Raw genomic sequence first — 25,972 nt, 5'->3', positions numbered from 1 at the left:
CGCAGCCGTGTCCTCTCCTGAGTATATGCTGAGTTCCGGCTACATTTAAAAACAATGTGGTTAGAAAGTGTCCGGGATACGAAACACTTTCCAATAAAAATACAAACAGGAAAATTCTTTACAATAAGATAAAATAATTACGTTCATATGAGTCTTGGAATCTTCCCCTAGTATTAGGCTGCAAAGGATGTCACAAAGATTGTCTGACCTGCAGTTAGCTGGCAAAGCCATTTTTTTAAAATAACCAAATCACAGCAGTTAGAGAGTTGTCATGGAAACGGCTTCGCTCTTACTACACAATGTCAATTACAGGATCACATACATGGACACAGATTGTCATGGGCATCACAATTGATGCATGTGAGAAAATGTGTAAATGTGCATAGCTATAAAATACTGTCTAACATACAGCAATTCATTTAAATTTACTTAAAGAGCAGGTAAAACCATTATTTACCATCAATGCATATGAGAGACTGTGTATTACAGAGCTGAACACATGAAATAACCGGAGTATTTATATGCAACTAAATATATCCACCATGATCTCAGTCGATCCTCGGCAGCAGGCATCCGTTTTAGGAGGGAGGAGCTTCTCCAAGTGAGCAGACAGTGAGTGACTGACATACTTGATTTGCTGCACTGTGTGTATTGATGGATTCAGAGCTGCATTGTAATACTAGTGTATACTTGCAGCAAACAAATACTTGATAGCTTTATTTTTGCACTGAAATTTAAAATTGATCTAGGACATGTCCTACCCAAACTATAAATCTGTCCTCACATTTTAAATCTACCTCCCCCTCTAATTCAACAAGGTTTTGCAAAGTGACTTTTTTTTTTTTTTTTTGCTTTACTTTCCTTAATGAAACAGGCCCAATGTGTTTTACCCTCATGAATCATAGCTGGAAATTTCTGTTTAAGAGTTTAGCGGTCCTTAAAGTTTTCCTTTAAATCAACTCTCAAAGTAATTCTAACCTTATACTATCTGATTATTCATTTATAGCAAAACAATTTGCAATTCGTGATTTTCTTGAACCTTCTGCACCCACTGCTATGTACGTGTATTCTGGTTGTCAGAGTCTGATCTGAGTTGTCGAGGGCCGGCCCCTTCTGTCCAGGAGCACTCACCACTCTATTGCACGAGTGCCGGACTGAAGATAACAAACATTTGTATTTATCGCGGTTTAGTCTGAACATGGAGTAAACCAGTAACACCCACGTGACACACAGACCGGCAAGAAACAGGATACTTACTGGTTGGGGGTCCCAGGGGGGGAACGAGACGGCAGACTCTGGGTCTCCAGTCTTTCGTTAGACAGCGAGTTCCTGCTCACCACCTCCCAGTCCATGTCGCTGACCAGTTTACGCGATAGCGGTTTACTTGGGGACCTGGTAAGGAAAACAAGCTTCTATCAGATACGCAACTCTCCCACTTACTACAGAAACACAGCAACTACTTTCATGATATAACCAAACAATTGTCAGCATTGTAAGTGTAAACCACACACTGTCATCTTGGTGCCCTCAGCCGCGCACCGTGTTTGATGTGTCAAACTCCGGCCTCTGGGCCTCCGACACCCACCTACACACTCACCGACACACTCACCGACACACTCACCGACACACTCACCTACACACTCACCGACACACAACTTTCTTTTACACTTTCTAAAGTTTGAACATTACACATAGATGTAAGAGGACGGGAAAAAATATCTTAACAATGGATAAACATACACGTAAATTTAAGGAGACAGTTTCTAAATGTAATTATTTCATTCTATAATAGTTGTGTGTGGATCATGAGGAAATATGTACTGTACTTAAGCCTGTATAAGAAATTAAATGTAAACAGTTTCAGCAAATAACCAATGACATTTATTTTTACTGGATAATTTACTATAATCCAAGTTGCACTTTTTTTTTTTTTTTTAAATACCAAAGTGTGACAGAAATCATCTGCCCGACTCAGTGAGTTCTATATAAAGTGTGACAAAATCTCTATTTAGCCCACATCTCTGATATCTTTATTTCCATTCCAGTGAATAGTCCTCAAACAGACGCACTCCCAAAACTACTGAGGTGCATCAGTCTCCTAGAGGAGGCGGCCATTTTGAGAGTTGACAGTCGCGTCAATGCAGCAACAACTCACTCGGTGCCGCATCATCAAAGACGGCATGAGGTAAATTGTGTGGCATACCACAATCAGCTCACTGTCTATTACTGTATTCACAATCAGGTCACCATCTAGTAGTGAACTGACATGGTACATTCACGTGAGCACGAATTCTGAGCACAAAATAACCGTGTCTGTGTGCAGGCAGTACGTTCATTTTTCTAAACGTTACTTTTATCCACCCACTATACAAACACAGCAATACTGGCATGAACATTGTATCTTTGTCAAACTCTGTAAAGATGCACCTTGGTGAGGTAATGAGGGATATTAATACATGCCGCCATCATTACCCCTCAGGCAACGCACGCTGCAGTCAAACTAAAAATGCCTTCCTCTTCGAAATAATCTACACGTCGCGCTAGGCAAACGCAGGTAAGACAGAATGAAAGAAACACACACAAACACTTCACAAACACTTCACAGATCAACTTTCTTGACTAGTATCTAAACCAAATATTAATTCCATCTCCCGATCTACAAGATAGCCACCTATGACCAATAGTCGTTTGATGGAGGCCAATTATCACTGCCCATGTGTGTCATCACTTTCTCTGTACAATCACACTGTATAATAATTACAGACACCCGCTTCGCATCCTGTCATGTACTGTCGCTCAGTAATACAAGTAAGAGCCCCTAAATATGGCAGCGGGATCGTGGGGAGATATAATTACACGGATGGAACCGTCTCTCGCGTCAAGGACTCACCTGACAGGCTCAGCGTGAGCCGAACATGCAATAAGGCTGCATGACAGGCCCGGCATTCAGCGGCTCGGCGTAATATTAGGTTTTTGTGACTCTAATAAACACTTTTGAAAGCCAGGGACCCACCCACTCGTTGGTTTTCTTCTGCATTTCCTGTTAAGCCCGGCAAGTCGCTTAGAAGTTTACCACAAGGTTGAATGCCTAATCACAGCAATTAACCTCCTGCTTGCCAGAAGCGGCTGCACACTGCACCCCCCCCCCCCTCCCCTGTGTTAAATGAGGGGGGAGAATTGGGTTTGTTAACCCTTTCACTGCCGTAGGACTCAAAGCTGAATGAGTTCCATTGCCCTCTGTGATTTCCCAGTTCACCTCGGTGATCTCCAGCAACCAGTCACACAGAACGGACACCAGATGCCCGGCGGGTGTGAATGTGGTAACTACAGAATCAGGCGGCAGGACACGGTGATAGTCACACAACAACCGCAGGGAACCAAGTGAGTAACACGCAGCAACAGGGCGATCTGAACACACGGCCATTGTTTTATGGGGCTAAAAAGTGATTTTTCTATCATAAAGTCTCCACCACAATCAGAACCACAGCGAGTGGAGTAAAACTCCCATTTCCTGCTTAGTGGTCTCCTGCAGAAGCCGATAGATATCCGCGTGGATGTGTACACTCCCCACCGCGATCTGCAAGCGCTCAGGTGAGCAAAGTGAGCCACAGCGCAAATATCTTATCAAACTCCAATATCTTCCTCTTACACGTTTCGTTAAATGACACCTTTGTGTTTAAAATACTGCTCGGTTTAGCCTCATTTATTGGGACTGTCTGTATTACACGTGTCCCGAGAGTGAGGGGACACCGGGACTGTCTGTATTACACGTGTCCCGAGAGTGAGGGGACACCGGGACTGTCTGTATTACACGTGTCCCGAGAGTGAGGGGACACCGGGACTGTCTGTATTACACGTGTCCCGAGAGTGAGGGGACACCGGGACTGTCTGTATTACACGTGTCCCGAGAGTGAGGGGACACCGGGACTGTCTGTATTACACGTGTCCCGAGAGTGAGGGGACACCGGGACTGTCTGTATTACACGTGTCCCGAGAGTGAGGGGACACCGGGACTGTCTGTATTACACGTGTCCCGAGAGTGAGGGGACACCTGGACTGTCTGTATTACACGTGTCCCGAGAGTGAGGGGACACCGGGACTGTCTGTATTACACGTGTCCCGAGAGTGAGGGGACACCGGGACTGTCTGTATTACACGTGTCCCGAGAGTGAGGGGACACCGGGACTGTCTGTATTACACGTGTCCCGAGAGTGAGCGGACAACGGGACTGTCTGTATTACACGTGTCCCGAGAGTGAGCGGACAACGGGACTGTCTGTATTACACGTGTCCCGAGAGTGAGCGGACAACGGGACTGTCTGTATTACACGTGTCCTGAGAGTGAGGGGACACCGGGACTGTCTGTATTACATGTGTCCCGAGAGTGAGCGGACAACGGGACTGTCTGTATTACACGTGTCCCGAGAGTGAGCGGACAACGGGACTGTCTGTATTACACGTGTCCTGAGAGTGAGGGGACACCGGGACTGTCTGTATTACATGTGAACGTGTGTGTGTGAAGCTTGTTATTATATTAATCGATGTGCGACTGGAAATGCCATTCTCAGACACATGGAGATGATAGGGTGAGACCTGAAGGCTGCCAGCTATGAACTGGTGAAAAATTAAAGTCGTTTTGTGCAGTAAAATCAGCGTAGTTCTCCTGTGTGCAGCAGCCCCAAGCGCGGTGCGGAATGTCCGATCTTTAGCTCATTTCAATAATCTTGCTGGGCAAAGTGAAATCTTGTTTTAGGCCCCTGGGTTCCCGCCATGGGGAGACCACTAGCCACATAAGCAGATAGGTGACTTCTGGCTGATCAGCCCACTCATCCTCCAGATACTAACCTAGAGGGGAGCAGTGTTGAACGCTCGCAGGGGGCAGCTAGCGCTGTACATCGCAGAACTCATTGAATCCTTCCAGTGTCGCGTCACTGCCACCTGTTGGCTGAAACTGGTCTGATGACGTTATGGTGCTTGAAGTTTCCATGGGCAAGAAACTAGGTGAAGACTGAAAACGTCTCTCTGTATGTTGTCTGTATGTTGGGTCTACAAAATGCAGCTTCTTTTTCTGGAGGTTGTCTTAGTAATGAGCGTAGTCTGACAAGCTAAATATAATGTATATACATCAGTCAGAATAAACGTAAACAATCTCCCCATTGTCACAGTGAGCGCGGACGTTAAATAGTTAACAGAGCAGGAGCTTAAACTCTTCACAAAACCCCGCCCAAAGAACGGGAGCAGTAAATGTACAATCAGTAAGAGGACGGAGAGCGAGAGGAACGAGCCAGGATTTAAGCATATCACACAGATAAGGGAAATGACTGATCCTGGACGCTCATATAAAGAAACAGGGTTATCTAGAAATCCTGACCTGTAACAAGAACCCAGAGGACGGCCTAAGTAACAGTAGAACTTTTAGTAGAACTGTGTTTAAATTTAACTTTTAGGACATGTAATACTGCTGAAACCTAGATTAGATATAGATAAAACAATATAGATAGATTAAACAAAATACAAATATAGATATTTAATTATGGGGTAATCGCTTTGGTAACAGCCAATTACAGTTCTCATAAATAAATATATTATTATGTACGAGAACCACATATGCTGCCGGCTGATGTAAGAAAGATAAGAATAACACACTCTGGAGTTTATCATACTGGTAGGTTAATTGGTTGCTAACAAATTGACCCTAGTCTGTGTGTGTATGTTAGGGGAATTTAGACTGTAAGCTCTAATGGGGCAGGGACTGATGTGAGCGAGTTCTCTGTACAGCGCTGCAGAATCAGTGGCGCTATATAAATGATGATGATGATGATGATATGGATCTGTGATTTATACGATGCTACAAACGTATTTACATCCATGTCTTCAGTCTGAGTAAAAGCAGAAGCCGGACACTCGAAGCAGCCCCCAGAAATTATCTGTACGCAGGAACCATTTCATACCCGGCGTTGCTGTAAGTGTGTCTGTGCGTATGAGTATGAGTGTGTGTGTGTGAGTGTCTGTCTGTGTGGGTATGAGTGTGTCTGAGTGTGGGTCTGCGTGAGAGTATGAGTGTGTTTCTGTGAGTATGAGTGTGTTTCTGTGAGTATGAGTGTGTTTCTGTGAGATTGTGCGAGTGTGTGTGTGTGTGTGTGTGTGTGTGAAGTCGTGTGAAAGATGGAGACTAAAGAAGGTACGATTTGTGCTACTGCCCCAGTAGATCCGGGGCTCCGCGGTGACATTTGTATCGCAGACAATGATAACATTGAGGGCCTGGGTGAAATGACTCAAACACTGAAAAGGGGAAATCTAAAATTGAAACTAACCATAAAAATGAATAAACAAGACTATTTTCAGCTCTTGGTATTGGGAAAACACGGTCTTATGACTTATGTGGTGATTTCAGATAGAAAACAAAACCTCAGCACAGATGTAGGATCAGAGAACACTGAGATCTGACATCGAGGAGCATAAACCGTTTATTTCTTTGTTTGACCGTCCCATGTGGAGCTAAATACAGATCTCTGGCCAAGCCATAAACACAGTGTTGTTGTGTGGGATCCTTTATATAGCGGCACATGTATAACTTACCTTGCAAACACCCGATCCTTATTGGCCTTCTCCTTTCCATACTGTACAGACTGCACCTCCGTCCGCCCGCTGCAAAGACAGGACGTAATATGATTATCTTGTATTTATGACCATTGGGTGATGTAGTAATTACACAGTGATGTAACATGTAACAAGTAACTTATACCAGACAAGGAAACCATTTTAAAATCAGTTTCCACAGCAGAAAACCTACTGCAAACATAACATTTATTTAAATAACAACGGCCGCCCTGCAAAGACTACGGCAACCTGTGGCTCTTTAGGTGTTGTGGAACTACATGTCACAGCATGTCCTGCCAGCTGAAGGCTAGTATTTGTAGTTTGAATACAGCTGAAACGGCTGGCTCAGAGTAACTGAATATAGAAAATAATACCAACCGTTCTCAGCAAACACTGACTACGTCCGCGCAGACGATAATATTGGCGGAGAAGGGATCGCTGGCCATGTAACGAGTATGGGTGTCTGTCCAGGACAGATGTCAGGGATTGGTGAAGAGACAACTCCACCCACAGCGTCCCTGAAAGGCACCGGTGTCTCCCCATAGAAATCAGTGATTCCGATGGAAGATTTAATCTCCCCAAAGCAGAATGGAAGAGACACAGAAATAGTGCAACTCATATAATGTAAAGCTTGCCACACATTGCTATATCGTCAGTGATATTACAGTGTACGTGGCCACAAAACCCAAATCCTGATAGAGAATCCAGGCTCACCGTGATCAGACCCAGCGGTGGGGGAAGATGAGTGGCTGTGATTGAATTACACCCTGACACAGGATCTCAGCATAACACACTGTAGCAGGTCTGAGGCTCAGACTCCGGGATCTCTAGGACTAGAGAGCGGCTATTAATAACGAGCCGGACCCCATCCTGTCACGGCTGCTGCTGCCTCTACGAGAACACCAGGAATACGCAGCCACTGCCTGCAGCACACACCACCCTCCATGTATAATGTGTGTACTAGCAGTATAGTGCACGGTCTGCTACTATGTATCAAGAACAGTTAATGTTGATACTTCTCTTCCTTATTGACTGATCTCAATTTATCATGTATGTGACATGTAGTGGAACTCACGCAATAATCTCTACGGGGATACATTACATGTCAGACATACAATCTATTGGGAACCTTTTTAGGGTTCCATGACAATCACACCATGGTGCCTGGGGCCACAGCTAGACCGAAAGGCTGAGCGCTACTGCCACAGACATCACTATCAGTAATCAGAGATAAGCTATAATCACCAGCGCCTGGCACTGACAGACAGAGGGAATAAGGAACTAAAAGAAAAACAGCTGCAACTCCAATAATAAAACTGCTGAGGACGGTGTCCCTTTAAAAGCGTAAGAAGAAATACAGCCGGAAGAAGGGTCAGAGCTACCTCCACGTCACCGTACAGCTCTGCAGCGATGGTTAACACCACAGAATAAAAACATTTATAGGTGTTTATTTTACCAAGACTGAAAGGGTTACATCTCTATTCTGGGATATGTCAACCAAAAAGTTAAATACAAAATAAAAAAAATGTAAAAAACAAACAAACAAAAACTTTAGCCTTGGTTTAAGGGAGCTGAGAGCAGGCGAATTGAGCTCAGCCAGGTCTCATGTTTCAGTTGGGGGCTGGAAGTGTCCTCTCTACTGATCGAGAGGTTACATGAGGAATACTGGAGACAGATGTGAACAGATTTGAGAGCCAAGATGTGGCTCAGACAATTTTTAGAAACGGACGGTTTGCCAGCACACTTGAGCCTGTCAACTAGAAGTGAAATATCGGACACCATCATGAATGGAGGGGACGAGGGCAGGAGACCAGGGTGGAACTGGATCTGTCAGAGATCTTCGGGCCATCAGAGGGGAAGGCAGCACTTGGTAAATTTGTTTTATATATTCAGGTACAGAGGCGCCGGCCAGACCTCTAAAAATAGCCCCTTCTCCTCCAGCAGTGGTATCGCAAGTCAGGGATTAGGGGCTGCTTGTGGCGGAGACCAGGGAACATATATATTGTGAAAGCTGCAATTTTATCATTATCCTCAGCTGTCAGCGCCATGCACAGTGTGGGGGTACACAGGGGGTACAGGCACAGGACACTTCTATAGACATAGGACTAACGCTACACAACAAGGGACTGAAACGGTCAAACGTTAACAAAAGTTCCCCAAAATGAAAATGAAAATTAAACAAGTTAAGGAGATAGGAAATATTAGGCTGCGGGCTCCTGAAACAGCACCCGAAGTCCGTGACGTGGGATGAGGGCCGGACGTCTGCAGAAACATGGCAGCTAATTAACGTATCATATGTGTTATGGCTTAAAAAAAAAAGTTTCTTTTGAGTGGAACAAGACGAAGCTAAAAATATATCCCGACCACAAGAAAGATAAGTAGGAACAGTTCACCATCAACAATAAAGTTATTTGCCTAAAGCTTGATCCTCCCCCAAGAACTAGCACGGAATACAAATTATAAAAAGATAACATGTCCAGACAAACCCGTTATCTAGGAGTGTGTTACACTATACAAGCAGCTCAGACTAATCTATTGCTATGTGCAACATTATATTAGTGAAAGGACAGTGTCTCCTGTTTGCAGATCCACAGAGCTTTACAAGAAGCTAAATCAAATCTGTGTGTAAGACCGGCATATTCTATGTGTAAGACCCCGCTCACCGGCATATTCTATGTGTAAGACCCCGCTCACCGGCATATTCTATGTGTAAGACCCCGCTCACCGGCATATTCTATGTGTAAGACCCCGCTCACCGGCATATTCTATGTGTAAGACCCCGCTCATCGGCATATTCTGTGTGTAAGACCCCGCTCACCGGCATATTCTATGTGTAAGACCCCGCTCACCGGCATATTCTATGTGTAAGACCCCGCTCACCGGCATATTCTGTGTGTAAGACCCCGCTCACCGGCATATTCTATGTGTAAGACCCCGCTCACCGGCATATTCTATGTGTAAGACCCCGCTCACCGGCATATTCTATGTGTAAGACCCCGCTCACCGGCATATTCTATGTGTAAGACCCCGCTCACCGGCATATTCTGTGTGTAAGACCCCGCTCACCGGCATATTCTGTGTGTAAGACCCCGCTCACCGGCATATTCTGTGTGTAAGACCCCGCTCACCGGCATATTCTATGTGTAAGACCCCGCTCACCGGCATATTCTATGTGTAAGACCCCGCTCACCGGCATATTCTATGTGTAAGACCCCGCTCACCGGCATATTCTATGTGTAAGACCCCGCTCACCGGCATATTCTATGTGTAAGACCCCGCTCACCGGCATATTCTGTGTGTAAGACCCCGCTCACCGGCATATTCTATGTGTAAGACCCCGCTCACCGGCATATTCTATGTGTAAGACCCCGCTCACCGGCATATTCTATGTGTAAGACCCCGCTCACCGGCATATTCTATGTGTAAGACCCCGCTCACCGGCATATTCTATGTGTAAGACCCCGCTCACCGGCATATTCTATGTGTAAGACCCCGCTCACCGGCATATTCTGTGTGTAAGACCCTGCTCACCGGCATATTCTGTGTGTAAGACCCCGCTCACCGGCATATTCTATGTGTAAGACCCTGCTCACCGGCATATTCTGTGTGTAAGACCCTGCTCACCGGCATATTCTATGTGTAAGACCCCGCTCACCGGCATATTCTATGTGTAAGACCCTGCTCATCGGCATATTCTGTGTGTAAGACCCCGCTCACCGGCATATTCTATGTGTAAGACCCTGCTCATCGGCATATTCTGTGTGTAAGACCCCGCTCACCGGCATATTCTATGTGTAAGACCCCGCTCACCGGCATATTCTGTGTGTAAGACCCCGCTCACCGGCATATTCTATGTGTAAGACCCCGCTCACCGGCATATTCTATGTGTAAGACCCTGCTCACCGGCATATTCTGTGTGCGAGACCCTGCTCACCGGCATATTATGTGTGTAAGACCCCGCTCACCGGCATATTCTATGTGTAAGACCCCGCTCACCGGCATATTCTGTGTGTAAGACCCCGCTCACCGGCATATTCTATGTGTAAGACCCCGCTCACTGGCATATTCTATGTGTAAGACCCTGCTCACCGGCATATTCTGTGTGCGAGACCCTGCTCACCGGCATATTCTATGTGTAAGACCCCGCTCACCGGCATATTCTATGTGTAAGACCCCGCTCACCGGCATATTCTATGTGTAAGACCCCGCTCACCGGCATATTCTATGTGTAAGACCCCGCTCACCGGCATATTCTATGTGTAAGACCCCGCTCACCGGCATATTCTATGTGTAAGACCCTGCTCACCGGCATATTCTGTGTGCGAGACCCTGCTCACCGGCATATTCTATGTGTAAGACCCCGCTCACCGGCATATTCTATGTGTAAGACCCCGCTCACTGGCATATTCTATGTGTAAGACCCCGCTCACCGGCATATTCTGTGTGTAAGACCCCGCTCACCGGCATATTCTATGTGTAAGACCCTGCTCACCAGCATATTCTGTGTGCGAGACCCCGCTCACCGGCATATTCTATGTGTAAGACCCCGCTCACCGGCATATTCTATGTGTAAGACCCCGCTCACCGGCATATTCTATGTGTAAGACCCCGCTCACTGGCATATTCTATGTGTAAGACCCCGCTCACCGGCATATTCTGTGTGTAAGACCCCGCTCACCGGCATATTCTATGTGTAAGACCCCGCTCACCGGCATATTCTATGTGTAAGACCCCGCTCACCGGCATATTCTATGTGTAAGACCCTGCTCACCGGCATATTCTGTGTGCGAGACCCTGCTCACCGGCATATTCTATGTGTAAGACCCCGCTCACCGGCATATTCTATGTGTAAGACCCCGCTCACTGGCATATTCTATGTGTAAGACCCCGCTCACCGGCATATTCTATGTGTAAGACCCCGCTCACCGGCATATTCTATGTGTAAGACCCTGCTCACCGGCATATTCTGTGTGCGAGACCCTGCTCACCGGCATATTCTATGTGTAAGACCCCGCTCACCGGCATATTCTATGTGTAAGACCCCGCTCACTGGCATATTCTATGTGTAAGACCCCGCTCACCGGCATATTCTGTGTGTAAGACCCCGCTCACCGGCATATTCTATGTGTAAGACCCTGCTCACCAGCATATTCTGTGTGTAAGACCCCGCTCACCGGCATATTCTATGTGTAAGACCCTGCTCACCAGCATATTCTGTGTGCGAGACCCCGCTCACCGGCATATTCTATGTGTAAGACCCCGCTCACCGGCATATTCTATGTGTAAGACCCCGCTCACCGGCATATTCTATGTGTAAGACCCCGCTCACTGGCATATTCTATGTGTAAGACCCCGCTCACCGGCATATTCTGTGTGTAGGGAACAGGGAGGAGATATTGTAACATTCACCGTTCCAGAAACGGCAATGCAGAGTGAGAAGTGTGAGCAGGCCTATAGTGTGTCTGGATGCCAGGCTGCTTGTACCTAGAGCTCCTCTACCCGGGTGCCCATATACACAGGATCCGCTCATTCAATATGGCCGCCAACCAACTGCATCTTAAACTCGGTTACACAGGTGGACTGATAGCATTGATCGGGTTGTTCTACTGCCTTGTTAGTCATTGTTTGACTGGATTTTCCTGGATTGCGTATGATAAATAGTGATGTTTTGGAGCCTACATACACTGCTGCGTGTGGCCATAAATTACCCAAACTAACCAACCAAATTCCACCATGTGTAACTAGCTCTGGTCGCTGGAGGCAAAAATAGTGCTGTGATATCATGGGTTAATATGGGTAGAACCTTAAACTAATGAGAGACTACACAAGATACATATCAGAATGACAAGATTGTATTGGCACTTACCAGTACCGGAACCGGGAGCCCAGAGTAAAATAATGAGCAAAGAAGTTCTTGTGAGGTGGCAGCGGGGAGTCCAGGCGAAAGAAAGTGTGATGCTCTACACACGTCTTCCACACGTTTTTACACGCTCTATAATTCACCATGTTAAACCCCAGCACAGTCTCCCGGTATTCATTCTGAAAGCAGATGAAACGTCAGTCAGGGATCACGTGAGTCCAGCAAGAAACAGAAGAAGAATCGAACGCACTATATATGGTCACATTTGCACTTTTCACTTTGTTTCAGATGAGATTCGGACATATTAGCTGTGATCACTTACAGTCCATCAGAACCATCGCTCCCACGGTGCCTGGAAAATTCTGATCTGCTGACTTAAATAATGTAACGTTTTTGGATATATATATATATATATATATATATATATATATATATATATATATATATATATATATATATATATATATTTATTTAAAAAGGTTCCCATTAACCTCGCTTACATCACTGATAATTGCTGATATCTGCAGAGAATTCCTTGTCAGCAATAAACACTCCTTCTGCCAAATCAACAAAACTCCTTGTATCCCATATGTACAGCAATTACAATTGTAAAGCGCTACGGAATATGCTGGCGCTATCTAAATAAATGATGATGGTGATTCCAACCAAACTGGTCACAAATAGCTGCAGAACGTCAATCATGATCCAAATCAGTTAGTAACAATTAGATGACAATCAGGGCTGCGATTTGGCAATAGATAAACTATACTAACAGCGATACCATAACTATTTATACTAAGAGCTACACCATAATTATACTATACTAACATATATATCATAACTATCTATACTGCTATACAATAACTATAGTATACCATTATATTATAACTATACTAACAGCTATACTATAACTATACTGTTATATTATAACTATACTATCAGCTATACTATAACTATACTATACCATTATATTATAACTATACTATCAGCTATACTATAACTATCTATACTGCCATACAATAACTGTACTATAACTATACTGCTATATTATAAACTATACTATCAGCTATACTATAAATATACTATACAGCTATATTATAACTATACTATAGCTATACTAACTGCTATATTATAACTACACTATAACTATACTGCTATATTATAACTATACTGCTATATTATAACTATACTATCAGTTATACTATAACTATACTATACCGTTATATTATAACTATACTATCAGCTATACTATAACTATACTATACCATTATATTATAACTATACTATCAGCTATACTATAACGATACTATACCATTATATTATAACTATACTAACAGCTATACTATAACTATCTATACTGCCATACAATAACTGTACTATAACTATACTGCTATATTATAAACTATACTATCAGCTATACTATAAATATACTATACAGCTATATTATAACTATACTATAGCTATACTAACTGCTATATTATAACTATACTATAACTATACTGCTATATTATAACTATACTGCTATATTATAACTATACTATACTGCGATATTATAACTATACTATAACTATACTGCTATATTATAACTATACTGCTATATTATAACTATACTATAACTATACTGCTAAATTATAACTACACTATAACTATACTGCTATATTATAACTATACTGCGATATTATAACTATACTAACTGGGTTACATAGTATTCAGCCAAATCCTCCCAGAATTCTCAGCAATCATGAGATATAAGCCATCTGTGACAAGCATAGACTGCTCTGTATGCAGATAGATATTACTTTATCTGCTGGAACAGAATGACAATGAAAAACAATGTATGTTACAAGCATAGAGGAAACCTTGTACTATGTCCTCATATAACAGGGAGCTAGCTCTGGGTACTGGTATGAGGGATTGCACCCACAGAAATTGGTCCTAAAATGTGTATTTGTGTAGTTATATATTGTAGTCTAGGGAAGGTTACAGGGGACAGAAGATTGTGATCGTTCTCTGGGAGGATCCCCCAGCTACAGCAGAAACAGACATTGAGAGATAATCTGATAATCACTCTCTCGTGCAGGGGAACCCCAGGAAATCCTCCATTTCTCTGCACATGGTAATGAGGCGCTCTAGGTCCACCCTAGTTCTCAGGTTGAACCGTATAAAGGCGTTCCCAGTATCACTCACCAGCTCTTTCCTCAGCTGAATAAAAAACTGTTTGCACTTGAATGAAATTTTTACGATCTTCAACCTTTAAAAGGAAAAGACAGAATGAACCGTTAGAAGCACAGGGAACAAGTAATAAGTATCACACTGCTCTCATATTTCAGTCGGAGCAGCTTCTGTCGGGGGATTACATGAGTAACATAATTAGCGGGACCTCGGATTCACCCCAGCTGTGACTACGTTACTAAGAAAGACTCGGGACTTGCGACACCGCATAAACCACATCCCGCACTACAACAGCGTTAAGGGGGTGGCCCTTACAAAATTAATATATCAAAAGCAGAGTCCTACCAATAACAGGGTTTACTGAGGAGTGAAAAATACAATTTGTAATAGTATATTGAGGAACACAACTCTAAATAGTATTACTGACACAATGTGACAAACTGGATTGGGGCAGAGAGGACAATCTGAAACATTATGTACTTAAAGAGGACCTGGGCGATTTTACTGTGAATTATCAATAAAATACTGAATGTAAACAGATGATCATTTGTTTTTGTTTTTTAATCACTTTAATGATCTCCAATTCATGCTATAAGAAGCCCCCTACCCACTGCCAGCTTACTACTGGTCATGTAGTATATTGTCCAAGGTAAGTCTGTCCCAGTCAGCAGTATCATAGTGACTGACACTGCTGGCTGGTGAATGGCAACGCCAACTGTAATGTAGTATATTGCAGGAGGTAGTTCTGTCCCCAGCCAGCAGCATCAGTGTGACTGACACTGCTGGCTGATGAATGGCAACGCCAACTGTAATGTAGTATATTGCAGGAGGTAGTTCTGTCCCCAGCAGTATCACAGTAACTGACACTGCTGGCTGGTGAATGGCCCACTGTAATGTAGTATAAAGGGCATTGTGTGTAATTACAGCCACTGGGGAAAGTCAGGAATACATGAATATATTTTGAACACCCAACAACATGGTGAAGACCAAAAGGACTCAACAGGGGGACCAAAAACAATTTCCTAAAAAGATAAAGTTACCAAGTATTTTTTTTATGGCCAATAAACAGAATATCTTAATATTAATTTAATTTTAAGACTATTTTAAGAATACTCAGTTGTGAAAAGGCAATAAGAGGGAAAATAACAGCACCCCCAGTAATATTAGGGGAGGTCCATCAGAGTGACTGTGCTCACGCCTGGCCCCAGTGTTACTGTGAGACACAGATGTGATGTCCCCTTGACCCATTTTTCAGCTGTATCGCCCTCTATGAATCCAGTGACCTTCAGCCAGTTTATTTATAACCTGATGTATTCTGCTCCTCTGAAGCTGCCGGACCGAGGAAACGTTTATTACCAGAGAAACCAGGTTCTCCTTCATTCTCGGCCTCTTCCACATATGGACAAATGATTTGTATCTATACAGTGATCCCACTTCTCTGGATGCTAATTCCCAAACAAAGTATCAGTTTGTTGTCATATTCTCTCATAAGTGAAACATGGTCTTCAAATGACAAAAAATATAATTAAAAAATAAAAAAAATCAACTAACCACAAACCTGCCAGCTACAAGGCAAGAATTAATATCAGTTTATATAATATATGCTTCGTTATTCTAACCCTTTCATTAAAAATGTGCTAAATTCACAATGGAAAACAAGTTTTAAAATCTAAATCAAGGCACCGTAATGCAACAAGTAATGTTCTGAAAAACATAATACGGCTTATTGTCTGCAAGCCCCGCCCTCTCCCCATGCGCGACAGGCGGTCCTTCTCCAGTATATGTACAGATATATCTGGCATAACTCGCCCCTCTGGGGCACTATGGATGAGACACCATCACACCCGAATACGAGCTGTGCTGCCAGTCTACAACAATACTAAATTAACAACAGACACAGGATGTAGGTGCCCTGATGGGAGGGTCCTACAGAAGGCAGCCACAAAGTAACGGGAATAATATATGATCCAGAGAGCAGGCCGATGAAATTACAGTCCACAGGGCACAATGATGAAACTGTAATCCACAAAATGAGACACCGCAACCAACTGGGCAAAAAAATTCCAATTCCCACAGCAGGCGACTGAGTAATCCACAGTCATATAATAATCCACAGCGCTCTCTCTCAGTCTACTACCAATAGTACATCAGATAAGGTCTCCTGGTGGGAGCCAGCTCTCACTCCTCCTAATCACATTCCAGGCTTGTTACAGGCGCTATGTCTGGGCACTCTCAAATCATATCTCTGGCTGTCATCATTACCGCCTTTATCAAGAGGACACTGCGAGTCTGCACTGCGCCAGTCTGCTCTACATCTGGGGTTCCATCTGATGCCACTCACTGCATTACCAGAATGGGGCATTCCAAGTCCGAACTCCTTAAAGCTTACCGCTCAAGCTCTTCCAAACAGACAGACAGGGAGATAATAGCCCTTCCCTGTCCGCTTTCTCTTCATGTGGACGGGGAGATACCTGGAGAGGGGCATCAGCACTTGCCCAGCTTAAAAGAGGCCAAGTGTTAAGAGGAGAGAGGAGTGCAGCGGGGGACCGTGACACTCAGCGGAGAACCTCACGATCAGGGGGTGGGGTGTGCACATCCAAGGTAAGGTCGCTTTTAGTGACTCCGGGGGATCAGGTTATAAGTGAGGTGCATATACAAGGTAACAACTATTTCAGGGACTCCAGTGGATCAAGTAAGGTGCAGATCCAAGGTAAGTACACTTTAAGTTAACCTCAATGCTGTAGCGTTATCACGTAACTAAAAAACCCTCCATACAAATCCTTTCTTTGCTTTAAATGCTCGTTAGAATGTAACTCCGGGTTATATCTCATCCTGTAGATCCAACTACAAATCTAATCATCATTCACAGTTCATCCTTCTCAGACCTCAGTTTCTTACGCGGCTCCCTGATCCCCGACATCGGCAACTTTCTCTCAAACCAGATCACACTTTGTATTCGGAAAAAAGTTTTCCGAGGGCCGTAAAGAACAGGGTGAATCACCCGCATCTTACAATCTATGTACAATGTCCTTACGGATTCTATGTTCCCACAAGAGCAGCTGTTCCCCCTCTTGATGTCGCTCCTTGTCCCAATCTATCCTTTCCTACTTACATTACTATAGAGGAGATGATACGACTGATAGACATCGCTGGTAAAGTAGCCAATCTTATACTTATGGCCATATTTTGGATGTAACTGTTCACGGTAAAGTAGCGAAACATAACATAAAAACATAATAAAACAGCAGCCATGCAACAAAAGCAGAAAGTGTCATCTCCTTACCATGGAAAGGTGTTAATGCGTACCCTGTTTTTATAAATTACAATTCCTCCTGACATAACTCCAATCAGGATTTCATTGTTACTTTGATCCTGTAACACAAAAACACGCACGGTTACAACACGGACCTGGAAGTACACAGAACATGCAGTTTAAATGATCACATTTATTCACCAGCAACGCAGCAAAAGTCTTCAACACAAGATCACGTTACTGTGACAAAGCTGCTACATATTGCACCAATCAGTTTCATTGTCTGACGATGGGTAAAGCAACACACAAGGTTCTGCACAAAGATTAAATAAAGTGATGTTCTAACACTGCGTATGACAGCGGTAATACATCTGGGGATCCAGCTATCTGGGGGGTGATCATGCTGTAGTTGTGTACTAACAATTAACGTACATCTGGATACATCTATGGATGTTATATGGGGTCTATTATTCTGAATGATTAGATTTTGTAGCTTTTCTGGACAAAGGTGTTTTTCCATAATTCGGAGCATCATGCCCAAATCCTACTAGAAACATTAAAAAAGTCTGTGTTTCTCCACACAGCCCCTGGCATTACTCTGGCAGTGCTCCTCACATTGACTGCAGGAATAACCACGTCTGTGTATATGATATTCTCCTCATTACACTGCCTAGCAGAGCTCCTCACAGTGACTGCATTAAGAGCTTGCAATCTGGAATTGCTGAATCAGAGGTCAGATGTCTCCCGAAAGGGGGAAGAGGGTTAAACAGCAGCAATAAATAACAGTCTGTATTACTTGGTTGATATAACCAGTTTAATGGGAGTTTCCTAAATGCAGCGTTTTTATTGCATTGTCCGTGCAGGAGGTACGGTGCGTATATATAATCATGTGTTTGGAGTACGGTTTGTCCCAGTTTTTGGGGACGGTATATATTTATAATACATTAATGGATTCAGAACCTACTTTCACTGAAGTAAAAACAAAAAACTGAAGTCAAATTTATAACAAAGACGATCAATGTGCACAAGACACAAGTAAAACAGATGAAAACCGCTGGCACCGCGGGAAGGCTCTTTGCGTACAAGCGCTAAGGGGTTAACGAAGATGCTGCAGTCAGATGGATTATAGTAGATGGGAAAATAAAACCCCACTCAGTGAATCCAGTGATTTTACAATTAAATAAGCAAATTCTTAGTAAACAGGAATAAAAAAGCCATAAATTCATCTGGTACAACATCCGCCACTCACATTACTGGGTGCTGCTATGGTCACCTCAGCTATTACAATACAAATTGCAGTCTAATGAACGTGGTCTCCACCTTCTGATAATTTTATTATACTGCATGCGGCCTCTGCAACTTTTACTAAGCACAACGCTTTTTTTTCCTTCCCTTACTATTGTGCTTGGTGTCTTTATATCACCGGAGAAAGGACACAAAGTCACTCACTGGATACAACTATATCTAATGCAGAGAGATAGACCCATCAGCCTGGTCACATGACACACGGAAAGCTGCAGGACGGCGGGTACCGGCCAACAAACTAAAGTCCCCTGAAGGTGGACAACCCCTTTACTAGCTGCTGGCAAATGTGTGTAGATTGTGAGACAACGCGGCGGGAACTATAATTTACATCTTCATGATCTCAATAACGACACCTCAGGTTCCAGACAGGTGGATTATCTACTGCACAATAGGGGGATTTATTTAACAATAAAAAGCTGAACAACATCATTATACAGCATTTTCCACAATACTGTTAAAAAATAAAATAAAAGACTATCGTAAATTGGGTCATATGCTCGTTATATGACAGACACTTTAATCATTTGTAGCTTAATAAGTCACAGGTGGAATTGTCTTTCATAAATAAGGATGATCAAGTCATGTGTAACACTAAGCAGATTGGGGGGTGCAGCCTGTTTAGGAATCCCCCACATATTGCAGAGAACATTTCTCTGACCGAGGTTACGGAGCTGTGGGAAGGGAATCTGATACAGAAATTAGCATCCTTATGTGACTTTAGATCGACTACATCCAAAAGCCGCAAATTACACCGCGAGAACCGCGCTGCTGTCATCAGATGCAGGAGGAAGACGGCGCAGGGAGAGAGTAAAAGAGGGTTGGCGCACAGTGTAATAGGCTCGGCGGTAATACTATAAGGACATGATAGTTATAATGAGCATAAACCTGCGCTGTGGTAATCCAGTCCGTGCCACTCTCACTGTTTTGGGACAAACCTAAATTAAATTTCCCACCTTTCAATGCTTGTCAAAAAGGAAGCGTTTTGCACTGGAGGGTGCCCAAATATTTAAAGGTCCCATGTTCAACTTCTGGTGTATAAAGCTGAGGAGGACAAAATGTACCCCAATGTCATAAGGCTGTATTGTGATCATGTATTTACATACTGAGGCTTCCACAGATAATGTACCTGTGCTGTGCATCACCCCAATAAATACACTCATCTGTCAGTTACAGTGGGGGGATTACTAGCGTAACAGCCAGGAAAGGCGGAAGCAGCATAAGCCAAGTCAGAGTATAGGTTTACTAAAATTGTACCAGTCCTGATAGACATCTGGTTGATGCCACTCTTAGACTGATTGGCAGTGCCAAAGGTTCTGTGCTCACACATGGTGCAATTTGGGATGACTTTACTAAACGGACCACCCAAGTGTCTGTATGGATGGGCAACATTAGACCGTTATTAAGAGGAAATGTAAAGACTCAACATCACACTGGTGAGATTTTAAATAGGTAAACAGACACTAAGAGATATAGGGAAGGGAGAGGTCATATCTATAAAGCACATGACTTCATCAAACACTGTGACCAACATTCATTGTCATTATAAAGCAGCCTGCACCCAGCCACATTGTACTGAATGACTTCATCTAATATTATACACATTTATATATCCTATATGCAATCAGTTCAGGAACCGCTGAAACGTCTGATATACAGAGATAGGAGAAATTGGATCAGACTCCTCTATAAAATCACTCATTACTGACAGAAACCAATGGGACACTGAAATCAGATTAATCTGTTACCAGAAGCCTCTATATCAGCAAAGGATAATTAAACAAGACCGATAAAAAACCATTTAAACACAGGAAGATCGACTGACTGTGAAACGCGTAGTTTGGAGAAACAACTCCCACAATACAAGTATCAGTCTCATGTGTGTTCTGGAGGTGAAGGAAGAGATCTTTAAAATATAGATGGGACACATCCAATGAAGATGGATATAGAATAAATGTATATATATCTAACTATCTGCCACATCAAAATATTGTACAACAAGACTCTTAGCATCATCTGCATTAAGAATAAACCATCCAGTCTTCTACTTGTGAGAAGTACGATGAACACAACCAGTCAGGTGGATTTACAAACATAATTGGGATAGTGCAATTGCTGGAAAGATTAAAGAGGGAGGATTATAAATTACAACAGCTGCTCACAGCAAACAAATATACACAACAAAGTAACCCAGAAAGTGTCACATCCACAGAAACAAGGTATAAAATAACTATTTATAAAGGGACAATCCTATATTTAAACACTAATAATAACTGTATACTCGGCACTCACAGAAGCAGCATATCTCTGACATTATAAACTACAGACACAGGCAGAGAAGTATTTTCAGGACACTAGGGGGGTATTCAATTGTCAGCGTTAATGCTGAAAAACAAGCGCTCAAAAAATATTACCGTTTACGCGAAAAAGCGTTAATATGGTAGTTTACTCGCGTAACTTCAGCTCGACGCTCAGGGAGCGGCGAGCTGAAATTCCGCGAGTAATTACCGTATTAACGGTAAGATTTTTTGAGCGCTCGTTTGTTAGCGTTAACGCTAACAATTGAATACCCCCCTTGGAGTTAGGTTTTATATTTTATAGGGTTTGTTTACATAATATTGCTGCGGTCCCCACAACATACGTATTCGATAAGTTCTTCTGTAGCCTTTATTTATTTATTTTTATGGATTTTAATTAAACAAAATGTCAATCATTTTCCCACCAGTGAATAAAAGCTACTTACCTGACATCTCTACTCTACGGACAACATGAAAACAGACCCTACACCACAAGCTCGCAGTCTAGGGGCTAGATTTACTAAGCTGCAGGTTTGAAAAAGTGGGAATGTTGCCTATAGCAACCAATCAGATTCTAGCTGTCATTTTGTAGAAGGTACTAAATAAATGAAAGCTAGAATCTGATTGGTTGCTATAGGCGACATTCCCACTTTTTCAAACCTGCAGCTTAGTAAATCTAGCCCTTAGGTGTCATACTGGACTTAGAAATGACCTTTGTTCCCCACATCATCATCATCAGTTATTTATATAGCGCCAACATATTCCGTAGCGCTCACATCCAACCTGTATCCAAACCCTGTTACATACAACTAAGAACCATCTCCAGAACACGCACATATCTCACACAAGACACAACGTTAATGCAACTAGACTTGTTTTAACTGTAAAAGGTTTTTCTACTGCGGCTCCGTTTCGTCAGTCCCTGCGTCGGTTGCTGTATTACACCAGATCCAATATAATAAACTGCTACCATCGTACAAGGCGAAAAACAACATTACACCGACATCACCTTGACTCCCAGTTCATTCCGTCCTTTCTCTGCCCGATATCTGCGTCTCTCCTCCACACTCATTACCCGCTCCCATTCCTGGTTATAGGTCTCTACCTCCCCCCATATTAAACCCCATTTACTGCTGTTAGTACTCGATAGTCAAGTTGTAACATATTGTCATTGTATTATCTTAGTAAATGGTTTATTTCACCACACACAGCTCTACAGCTATAACCAGTGAATGTAGCTCTCATTTATTAAAAAGGGGTCGTAGGGAGGCATGAAGGGGATCAGTGAGATACAAGTGACCCTACAGATACAGTACATGAACTTGCCCTGTGACGTTGTGGGAGACATATAACAAGTACTGTCTGGGAGAAGGATGCAGTTACTGACCCGGGCGTAGTGTAGCTCCACTCCATACAGGTCCAAGGTGCGGGCGGTACTCAGGTAACTGAACTCTGCCTCTGCTGGAGACAGACCCCTGAAACACACACACAACAAAAACACATCATCTACCATCAGGATTACTGATATTACTGATACACAGGAAATCCTAATGTGTTGTAATAAGTAAAACCAGAACAGTGATTTAATAGGAAAACAAAAGTGAGTGACAGATAATTAGTTTTAATTACACTTGAAATATTATTCCACAGATAATAACATTATATATATATATATATATATATATATATATATATATATATATATACACATATATACATACACACACACACACACACACACAAGTTAACCCGTGCATGATACTCATGCATTCTAGTCAAATCAAGCTACTTAAGGTGTTAAAAAGGTTCTTGTCATGCATTTGAGCCTAGCCCACGCCTCCACAGGGGAAGAGCGTTACTTCCCGACGCAAGCGCCCTTTTTTAACGTGGTTTTGTCCACATGTCTCCACCTCATCATTTTTCTCCATCACCTCATCCTTCATCTTCATCGCCACATCCTTCATCAAGCTACTTAAGGTGTTAAAAACTCCCCACTGTCACCCCCGGCAACCACCAACCACTCCCAACTGTCACTTCTCCTTCAAGAAATATATAGGTCAGTGTATAACTCTGCCCAGCAGGTGGCGCTGCAGCTTGTTTTTTTTTTCCACACACGCCACTAGGCATTTATATAGTAGATTATATAATATATATATATATATATATATATAATATATATATATATATATATATATATATATATATTAGGACTCTTCTACTTCTCGACACATCCATCCTGACATTGTTACACACGTGTCCAGACACAATGGCAGCAACATTTGGAAGGTGATGTAATTGATACTGTAATTCTCAGTGAAGATAATCTCATTTCTGGAGGCGGGTTGAGCCTGGTAACTAACCCACCAATGTTACCGCTACAGGTTCCAGGACTATCACCACGCTCAGTTACTGCGGAATATAACGTATCATTCGCAGAGTTCTTATAGCGCAGTAAGTATTATGTGTATTCAGCAGTGGGAAACGCTGGATTCTGATATTATATATAAACGTATATAAACGAACCCAAAATAGTTGAAGCTTAATAAAGGGCTGCACATAAACATACAACTGTGTGATAATTGGGGGTGTACCCAGAGATATGAAATACCTACTTACTCAAAACACCCAATATAAAAAAAAAAAAAAAGTACAGTTATATAAAACATCCAAGATAAAACGGATAAAAAATGGAACAATAGAAGTTAAAATCAACAGTTGATAACCCGTGGTCTATAATAAATGTACAGAAAGGATCAGGGCGATACTATATTAAACAATTTAACAAACGACATTTGTTTTATTTATTTATTTTTGCCAATCCTCAGAGTATCAAAAAAATGAGAACAAACTGCAATTTTAAGTCTAACCTTATTTTTGTTATTTTTATTTATAGATCACCAGCATATTCCAGGTGCTTTATAATTGGGGACAAACACTGTAATAAAATAAGAATAATAACCCTACAGCAACTATAAAAGCAGAGAGCAAAAGTTAATTATTTACGCTTATAAAGCAGCTATTTGTGAGTTGTGTGTCTGCATGTTTTATAGAAGCCACGGAATGGAATGTTTATCCCACAACATCCCACGTGGTCTACTGACCGAGAAATGTATACATCACTTAGATGGTCAGCTAAGGGTCCTGATAAATGTATACATCACTTAGATGGTCAGCTAAGGGTCCTGATAAATGTATACATCACCTAGATGGTCAGCTAAGGGTCCTGATAAATGTATACATCACTTAGATGGTCAGCGAAGGGTCCTGATAAATGTATACATCACCTAGTTGGTCAGCGAAGGGTCCTGATAAATGTATACATCACCTAGCTGGTCAGCTAAGGGTCCTGATAAATGTATACATAGCTTAGCTGGTCAGCTAAGGGTCCTGATAAATGTATACATAGCTTAGATGGTCAGCTAAGGGTCCTGATAAATGTATACATCACCTAGATGGTCAGCTAAGGGTCCTGATAAATGTATACATCACCTAGATGGTCAGCTACGGGTCCTGATAAATGTATACATAGCTAGATGGTCAGCTACGGGTCCTGATAAATGTATACATCACTTAGATGGTCAGCTAAGAGTCCTGATAAATGTATACATCACCTAGATGGTCAGCTAAGGGTCCTGATAAATGTATACATCACTTAGATGGTCAGCGAAGGGTCCTGAAAAATGTATACATCACTAAGATGAATAGCTAAGGGTCCTGATAAATGTATACATAGCTTAGATGGTCAGCTAAGGGTCCTGATAAATGTATACATAACTTAGATGGTCAGCTAAGGGTCCTGATAAATGTATACATAGCTAGATGGTCAGCTACGGGTCCTGATAAATGTATACATCACCTAGATGGTCAGCTAAGGGTCCTGATAAATGTATACATAGCTTAGATGGTCAGCTAAGGGTCCTGATAATGTATACATAGCTTAGATGGTCAGCTAAGGGTCCTGATAAATGTATACATAGCTTAGATGGTCAGCTAAGGGTCCTGATAAATGTATACATAGCTTAGATGGTCAGCTAAGGGTCCTGATAAATGTATACATCACTTAGATGGTCAGCTAAGGGTCCCCATAAATGTATACATCGCTTAGATGGTCAGCTAAGGGTCCTGATAAATGTATACATCACTTAGATGGTCAGCTAAGGGTCCTGATAAATGTATACATCACTTAGATGGTGAGCTAAGGGTCCCGATAAATGTATACATAGCTTAGATGGTCAGCGAAGGGTCCTGATAAATGTATACATCACTTAGATGGTCAGCTAAGGGTCCTGATAAATGTATACATCACCTAGATGGTCAGCTAAGGGTCCTGATAAATGTATACATAGCTTAGATGGTCAGCTAAGGGTCCTGATAAATGTATACATTACTTAGATGGTCAGCTAAGGGTCCTGATAAATGTATACATAGCTTAGATGGTCAGCTAAGGGTCTCGATAAATGTATACATCACCTAGATGGTCAGCTAAGGG

At 42.6% G+C, this 25,972-nt stretch overlaps 1 protein-coding gene across 2 annotated transcripts in view; it reads right to left on the bottom strand.

The window, feature by feature from the left end:
- PTPN4 (protein tyrosine phosphatase non-receptor type 4) overlaps positions 1–25,972 on the bottom strand; it is an 87,167-nt gene that overhangs the window by 25,428 nt on the left and 35,767 nt on the right. For both annotated transcript variants that reach the window (XM_075181126.1, XM_075181125.1), the window contains 7 exons: positions 22,871–22,958; positions 17,915–18,003; positions 14,647–14,710; positions 12,466–12,638; positions 6,579–6,647; positions 1,258–1,392; positions 1–39 (listed from right to left, as the gene is read on the bottom strand). The exon at positions 1–39 is cut by the window's left edge and continues 120 nt beyond it. In XM_075181126.1, the coding sequence (XP_075037227.1) occupies positions 1–39; positions 1,258–1,392; positions 6,579–6,647; positions 12,466–12,638; positions 14,647–14,710; positions 17,915–18,003; positions 22,871–22,958 (657 nt within the window). The remainder of the gene's footprint in view (positions 40–1,257; positions 1,393–6,578; positions 6,648–12,465; positions 12,639–14,646; positions 14,711–17,914; positions 18,004–22,870; positions 22,959–25,972) is intronic.

The sequence above is a fragment of the Mixophyes fleayi genome, chromosome 7 (genome assembly GCF_038048845.1).
Source record: "Mixophyes fleayi isolate aMixFle1 chromosome 7, aMixFle1.hap1, whole genome shotgun sequence".
NCBI classification, from domain to species: domain Eukaryota; kingdom Metazoa; phylum Chordata; class Amphibia; order Anura; family Limnodynastidae; genus Mixophyes; species Mixophyes fleayi.
This window is presented reverse-complemented; position numbering and strand designations above follow the sequence as displayed.